Here is a 7,365-nt window from a genome sequence, read left to right as displayed (position 1 = left end):
AGTTTATTGCGTAAAATTTACGTTTGGCTAACGCCTGTTTTACGATAAACTAGATGATGGAATTATTACGAAATAACACGTTTGGCTAACGTCTGTATTTACGTAATAAATTGCTTGAATAATTAAAATTATTCACACAGGAACGAGAGAATATTTCTCAATATTCACTTGATGAAAATTGCCTAAGCAACGCTTGATGATAATAGTAATGGAACACCTTCTCATAGCAGAGAAAATAAACATATGAACTCCGTCTCGTTGCTTAGTTCGCTAGCTAGTACCTTCGATGAAAAATAGGTATAGTGGGAGTAGATGACCTTCCCTTCCTCTTTGCACTTCGAAATAATGTGCTCAGATGGTCTAGCCTCGTAATAATACATCGTACATATCAGTTCAATAGATTTTACATTGTACAGTGTATTTTATTTTCAGCCAAAAACCTGCTCCAATACTCTTATTGTTTGAGAGTGTTATCTGAACAAGTTTCATAACGAATTGGCTGTTTTACGTAATATATCGCTGACGAGTAGGTATTACCTACCTCACGTTGCTGATTACACATGAAATAAATAGGTAACATTTCAACACGTTTTGAACATGCAACGTGTATCATATTACGCGAATGGCCTTCAATAATCCATCTGAATTGAATTGCAAAATTACCTCTGCAGTAGGTTCTTACGAAATCTTTTCTTCTGGAATATCTCCGGATAATTCCTTAAATTTAATCTTCTTATAACTATTTCTTCTTATAAATAAACACGAACACATACATTGAATAAAAATGTGTCCCATGCAAAAATAGGTATGAGCAGATGAGTAGGTAGGCGCTTCTGCCTGAAGTTGATATTTTCAGGAGTGTTGAAATTACGAAATATTCACTGGAATTATTCTGGAACAGTGTTTCAACACTTCGTGCCCACCCGGGGGCGCCAAATGTGGAGATATATTCTGCACATTACGATGATGCTGTTACAAGCACATCTCCATGTATAGGTCTCACATATGCTAGCTACCTACTTGAGGTCTAGCAGTACCTAGCTTCTGAGAGCTTCATAGGTACCTGGCGACTTACCGCCTCGTTACCTATTTTTCGGACACTGAGTGTAATTACGAATACCACACAGACATTTACCTTAAGATTATTTATCTTACGAAATAATAACACATGTTCAGTTGTAATTCAATGTATTGTATTCAAGTACATAATTACAACTTACTCAAGCTATATTATTTATACTGGCCCGTACAGTATTACGGAAAGAGAGAGATGGCATTTTATGCCTTAGAAAGTGCAAAGCACATCACCACGGGGAATAGGGAACAGTACACGGATGTGGGAAGGTCCATATATGTTACTCATTTAGATGAGATTTACAATAAGGATCCTCGGATGTTTTACGTAATAACTCCTGGACCCGAGTGCATCTGAACGACTCTATCAACGTAACTGGAACACAGAACATATTCGAAATAGATCACTTGCTTCACCAGTTCATATTTCGTATATGACTGGACTTGTGCTACTAATTTAGTCCATTAGATTTACGCAAATTGCATGGTATAGGTGGTCCTATACCATCTCCGGAACATTGATATCCGATGTTTTATCATCGGGAGTCGCCAAATGACTGGTTTCTCTAGCGTATGTTCTCTCGTTACGAAGTATAGAGTGAACTAATCCGCTAGGTGTCGTATTACGAAACTAACTTTAATGTTGGCTAGAGGCAGAACGAATTTCTCTCGCATACGCGACCGAAAATGCATCACAATCTGTCTCTACAAAAAATGAATTTTGGTGAATTTTATTCAAAATAATGGCCATTTGGCCTCTTTTCATCCTTTTTCATCTCGTAAATATGCAATTTACTCGATGAAAAATTGTGAGGATTTTGAAAAAAATGATACCACTGGAAAGAGGATAAAAATTGCTTTAATATGACGTAAAAAAATTGTAGTCTCCTCGAGATGGTTTTCGAGTAAAACTCAAATCTATTCTCAGTCTACCTATATGGTCTACCGGATTGGTGACATTTTTCTCCTAAACAGTTTTCTGCTCCAAGTTCGCTTTTTTAAGCGAGTTCACTGTCCTGGATGTTAAAAAAAATTAAACCATTGGAAAGAGAATAAAAATTTCTATAATGTGGTACAAAAAAATGTTGGGCTCGTCTAGGTGAATTTTGAGAAAAAATTGTTTAATTCATGTCAAACAACTTTTTCCCCTCAAAATTACACAGTTTTTCACGTTTTTAAGCACGATCGCGTTTGAGGATTTCGAAAAAAATTATACCGTTGAAAAGAGGATAAAAATTGCTTTAAAATGGTATAATAAAATTGTGGGCTCCTCGAGACTGATTTCGAGTAAAACTCAAATTTCTGTAATTCTCTACTTTGAATCTTGAAATTATTCGGTACCTCCTCGCAAAATTACGCATTGAAAAGAAATACAAATAGTACGAGCCGTGAAAATACCGGTTTTTGTAGTAGGCGACATTTTTCTCCTGGGTAGACCGATAAGGTAGACTTTGTGTTGTTGCCTTCCCTAGATTGCGACGGACTTTATTTATTATTGCTAACAAGAAGAAAATTTCGAAAAATTTTGACTCTTTCTGTGCAAATACTAAATTTATTTGCCGTTTTGTAATGTTTAATTTACTTCAAATGGCCGTTTACATCGGACAGATAAGTCTCTGAAAGGTTTCATCTTTCAGTAGCTACTTTATCTGTCTCCATCGTTCGAATAGTGATATCGATCGTTACTAGACGTTAAAGTGCACTAGTTTTTTTTTCCGGTGCAAAAACTCGGAAGCCGTCGGGTATTGTCGGCGGTACTTCGTTCAACTTGTTCTATTTCTCTAGTGTGATAACTGATAACTCTCCAACTCTGTTCTGCTTTATAAAGGTGAAAATATAAAATAACATTATGTACTACATAATATGATTACTTATTCAGAATTTTCCATAATATTAATCGTTATATGGATCAATTATCATCATTTCAAGGTGTTTTTTTAATAAAGTTAAGCCTGATAGTGTTGATACATAAACATAACTATCGTTCATCAACTGAACTGATCATACTCCACGAAACATACTATGTACGCAAATTTGGTATATATGAGTTGAAAAACAATTGTCAAAAGCTCGGAAATACGTAATAATCTACTTAATTCAACTTGTTTACTGTTTTTTCATATTTTCTTTCTCAGTTCGCGGTGATTTTGCCAATAATCTTCGCCTCTGTACGTAGTGACAGTGGTTTTTCAATCCACATCAACTATCAAGTAAGTTCATACGAACATCATTAGTATTAGGCTTTAGTTTTGGATCAAGAAACCGAAAAATACTTGACATCAAAAATTTGAATTTGAAAAACTAGTGTCGGGAAGATTATCATCAAATAAAAATAATAAAATCATCACACTGACAAAACATTGGGAGCCTTCGGGAACTGGGAAGAACAGAAAGATGACGAACTGACGATCAAATGATAAATACAAGTTGAACGAAGTACCGCCGGCAATACCCGACGGCTTCCGAGTTTTTGCACCGGAAAAAAAAACTAGTGCACTTTAACGTCTAGTTCGATCGTTGTGTACGAAAACATCAAGTAGGTAAAATATCATGAAAATGGCTTCAATTAGATTAGAAAACTACGTAATATTCAGTAAATTGAGTAAAGAACTCATAAGCAGAATCAAATTCGTTCACATCTTCGGTGCTGGTGAGTATACTACATTATGTAGTAGTAATTTCGTTCATCGGTATTTAAATCAGAAAGTTTCATTGGTTTTATGGTTTACAGGTAAAAATGCCATAATCGTTACTACCTTGGATGAAGTTTTTATAGTCGGTGACAATGACAAAGAATATCTCGGATTCAACAGCAGTCCTAATCCAATGGAACCGGTCTTAATTCCCGAACTCTGTAATAAAGAAATCAAAGGTGATAGCAATTTTTTTCTCAACAATCGTGTAACGCTGCAATATTTACTCCTCGAGTTGTTGTTAGGGTTTGCATTTGGCAGCGGACCTCATATTTTAGCTTTTAATGAGCAAGGCCAGGTATTCGGCTGGGGATACAATAACTCCGGTCAAGCTGGAGTCGTTGGTGAAGACAGAGTTACTGTGCCAACTATGATTTCGGCTATATCTACCAAAGTATTCATTCAAGCTGCTTGCGGATCTGAACATAGTTTAGCTCTGTGCAGTGATGGAAAGGTCGAATTTAGCTGTGATTTTTATCAGAGTACACTTAAAAAATCAAAAATAAATTCTCATCGTTGTTATTTTACAGGTTTATAGTTGGGGATCAACGTATGGACAAACTGGCATCCACGAAGGACAAAATAGTAATCCTACAGAAGTCAGAGCCTTGGCTGAGAAAAAAATAGTCAGCGTTGATTGTAACGAAGAAGGTTCGGTTGCCTTGTCGGATGAGGGCGAAGTGTGTGTTTTTAAATGATCGAATTTCATTCAAATGCAAACTAACTGCTTATTGTCAGTAATATTAACTACGGGTTTTCAACTTATGTTGCAGGTGTACAGATGGGGTAGATTGATGAAAGATCAAGCATCAATTGCGCCGTCTAGAATTACAAATTTAGTCAATATAGTTATTAGAAAGCTCGTTTGTGGAAAACACCACATATTGGCACTTACTGAAGAAGGTGTTATATACGCCTGGGGATCCAATGATTTCGGTCAGTTAGGAATTGGTACCAAAAGAGCGTGCGAAGAACCTACGCGTGTCCCTAATTTTGAAGAAAGGTTGATAAAATTTCGTTTGTTTATTAATCATTTCATTTAGGATTCATACGCTGAAACAAACTTCAAGTATTTATTTACAAGAGTAAAATAAAAATAAAATGAAACAGTGAAAGTTTGTCTCACCGTATGATCTTTTCAAACATAAACTTATTCGTGTATTTTTCTTCGTAGAATTATTGATATTGCTTCTAATCACACGAGTGACACATCTGCTGCCATGTCTGAAACTTATAAAGTGTACATGTGGGGATCTTGTCGAGGTAAAACGTTATTTTTTGAACGTATCGTATTCGATAATAGTCGTTTACAATCTAATTTTCGTATCTATTTGCAGGTCCTTGTATTTTAAGACCGTTCCTGACTCAAAGCTCTTCTTTGCATGAAGTGTTCCTGAACCATTCAGATCCTTTACTCACATACGAAGCTTTAAAACCAAATACACGACCAATGACCGATGTAGCTGAATCTGTAAGACAAGCCTTCGATAATGCAGTGAGCTGAAGCTTTACGAAATTACATAATCAGCGAAGCTTTGTTTATTCCAAGCTAATTTGGTCTTTTTTCCCTCAATTAGCAAACTAGTGATTTAACTTTAGTAGTCGGAGGGAAAGGTATCAAAGTTCATAAAGCGATCTTAAAAATACGCTGCGAATATTTTAGAACCATGTTTAAGCAACCCTGGTCTGAAAATGCAGGAAATCAAATGTGAGCGGATTTGTGTAATTCAGTTTTTTTTTTTTTTTTTTTTTTTGGTTCGACAAATATCATTTTTTACTGATAAATTCCATTATTAGTGCCCTGAAATTGGATCGAAATCACAAAATATACAGAGCTTTCTTACAATATTTGTACACTGATGAAGTCGATTTATCGCCCGAAGATACCTTAGGTAATTCGAAGTTCAGATTTATGTCTCGTACATCGTGTTTGTTAATCATCGTACAATCACGATGTAGACTAATATTCGGATATATTTTCAGAATTGTATAATTTGGCTAACGAATTTTGCGTTGAATCTCTAAAAGAACTTTGCGAACAGAACTTTCGAAGCAACATAAACGTACAGAATTGTATCTCGTTATGGTTAGCTGCGGTTAGATTTCAAGCTACGGTAAATAATCTATACTTATTTTTAATTAATCTCAATTAAAGCATTGTTTTTACGACAATTTTGAACTGAATTGGAATCGTAGAAATTAGAGTTTGATTAAGTATGTTTTTTTTACACGGATTCTCGAAAATCTGGTTTTTGGACGTTTTTTGAATCTCTTTTTTAAACACTTTTTAGATCCCCACCACAAACTTTCAAAACATCAGAAGTCTTCTCTCTTCAAGTAAAATCCATAATCCATTTTCAAAAGCTACTATCCTAACAGATTCTGGTGGATTTTAAATCTGCCAAAATCCAGATTCTCGAAAATCTGCCATAATCCGTGTAAAAAAAAACAAACTTATTGTGATCTTCAAGTCGGAACTGAGATAATCAAATCGTGATATTTTTAGCATTTTTATGTTGACCATTTTAGTCGTAGTATTCTTTATTTATCAATTTTAAACTTTATTTTTTTCTGTTTTCAGCAATTGACAGATTTTTGCCTGATTTATATCGCGAATCACATGAGTGAAGCTGTTCGTACCACCTCCTTTTTACAATTAGATGGTGAAGTAGTAAAAAAATTAATTTTGGAAGTTTCTAATCGTCGAGAAGTTCAAATGTGAAATGGTCGTCGTGATAAGTAGGCATTATCTGTTCCACCTGTATTGACAGAACCAGTTTTACTCGTATTTTAGAATCAGTCACGATTCCTTTTTAATTATATAACCCGCGTTGCTGTTTTCCAAATAAAATGAATATTGATACGCTAAAAGCCTCACGTTTCAATTTTTTGAGGTCTTCATCAGAACTATGTAAAATCTAACTTGAATCAAAGAAATGAAAATTGTTGAAAATGTGGACTCTCATATTTCGTCAGGGTCTATTCTTCTATAGATTCACAAACGGAGAATATGGGGTCAGCCAAATTTCAACCTTATACTTTAATCATGTTACATTTCAATACTTATCATAGCCTTTTAAATTTTCAAAAATCGGAAAATAAAACTTGAAACCTATTAAAATTTTTACCGTTGAAGCATTTTTGGATGTGTTTTTTTGCAATTTGCTTCTGTCTTTTGACAAAAATCAATAGGTATAATTATATATATACATATTTTTAATTTTTGGATTTTTGGTAAATTTCTGAAAATTTAAAAGAAATTCAAAAAATGTATTTTTAAGGGCAATTTTCATATTTTTTCAGAAAATATTAATCGGTTAGAACAATGTAAACCAATGCGAATAATTCCTACTATTCACATTCACCTCTCCTCCCACACAACAACTACACTACTATTGGGCCGTTCCGGAGCCTCCAGCGATTCTATCATTTTCTCCAAAAACTTTAAATCGCTCTGGAAGGGTCGAAAATGAACTTTTGTCTCCTATAACTTTGGTCGGCGCTTATTGGGCGTCCTTTCGACTGTTTTAAATAATTAACGTGAAATTTTAGAAACGAGAGTTCAGAAGTGAATTTCTAATGAATTTGCGAATTCCGT

The 7,365-nt window shown here is 34.7% G+C and overlaps 1 protein-coding gene across 1 annotated transcript; it reads left to right on the top strand.

Moving 5' to 3' along the window:
• The first annotated feature begins 2,529 nt into the window (after positions 1-2,529).
• On the top strand, positions 2,530-6,638 carry LOC135833972 (RCC1 and BTB domain-containing protein 1-like). Its single transcript, XM_065347804.1, has 12 exons — positions 2,530-2,758; positions 3,594-3,724; positions 3,806-3,946; positions 4,013-4,221; positions 4,298-4,447; positions 4,541-4,770; positions 4,942-5,030; positions 5,105-5,262; positions 5,345-5,475; positions 5,565-5,659; positions 5,751-5,881; positions 6,349-6,638. Exons 2-12 carry the CDS (start codon positions 3,625-3,627, stop codon positions 6,487-6,489), a joined length of 1,575 nt encoding a protein of 524 aa, XP_065203876.1. The 5' UTR covers positions 2,530-2,758; positions 3,594-3,624; the 3' UTR covers positions 6,490-6,638.
• The last annotated feature ends 727 nt before the right edge of the window (positions 6,639-7,365 follow it).

Source organism: Planococcus citri, chromosome 2 (genome assembly GCF_950023065.1).
Source record: "Planococcus citri chromosome 2, ihPlaCitr1.1, whole genome shotgun sequence".
Lineage (NCBI taxonomy): Eukaryota > Metazoa > Arthropoda > Insecta > Hemiptera > Pseudococcidae > Planococcus > Planococcus citri.
This window is presented reverse-complemented; position numbering and strand designations above follow the sequence as displayed.

What these genes read in the sequence shown, in the direction of transcription:
- LOC135833972 (XM_065347804.1), top strand. Translation starts at nt 3,625, where the DNA reads ATGAAAATGGCTTCAATTAGATTAGAAAACTACGTAATATTCAGTAAA. An exon ending in GTCCCTAATTTTGAAGAAAG is followed by an intron (nt 4,771 to 4,941) that starts GTTGATAAAATT and finishes TTTTCTTCGTAG; the next exon opens with AATTATTGATATTGCTTCTA. An exon ending in CATGTGGGGATCTTGTCGAG is followed by an intron (nt 5,031 to 5,104) that starts GTAAAACGTTAT and finishes ATCTATTTGCAG; the next exon opens with GTCCTTGTATTTTAAGACCG.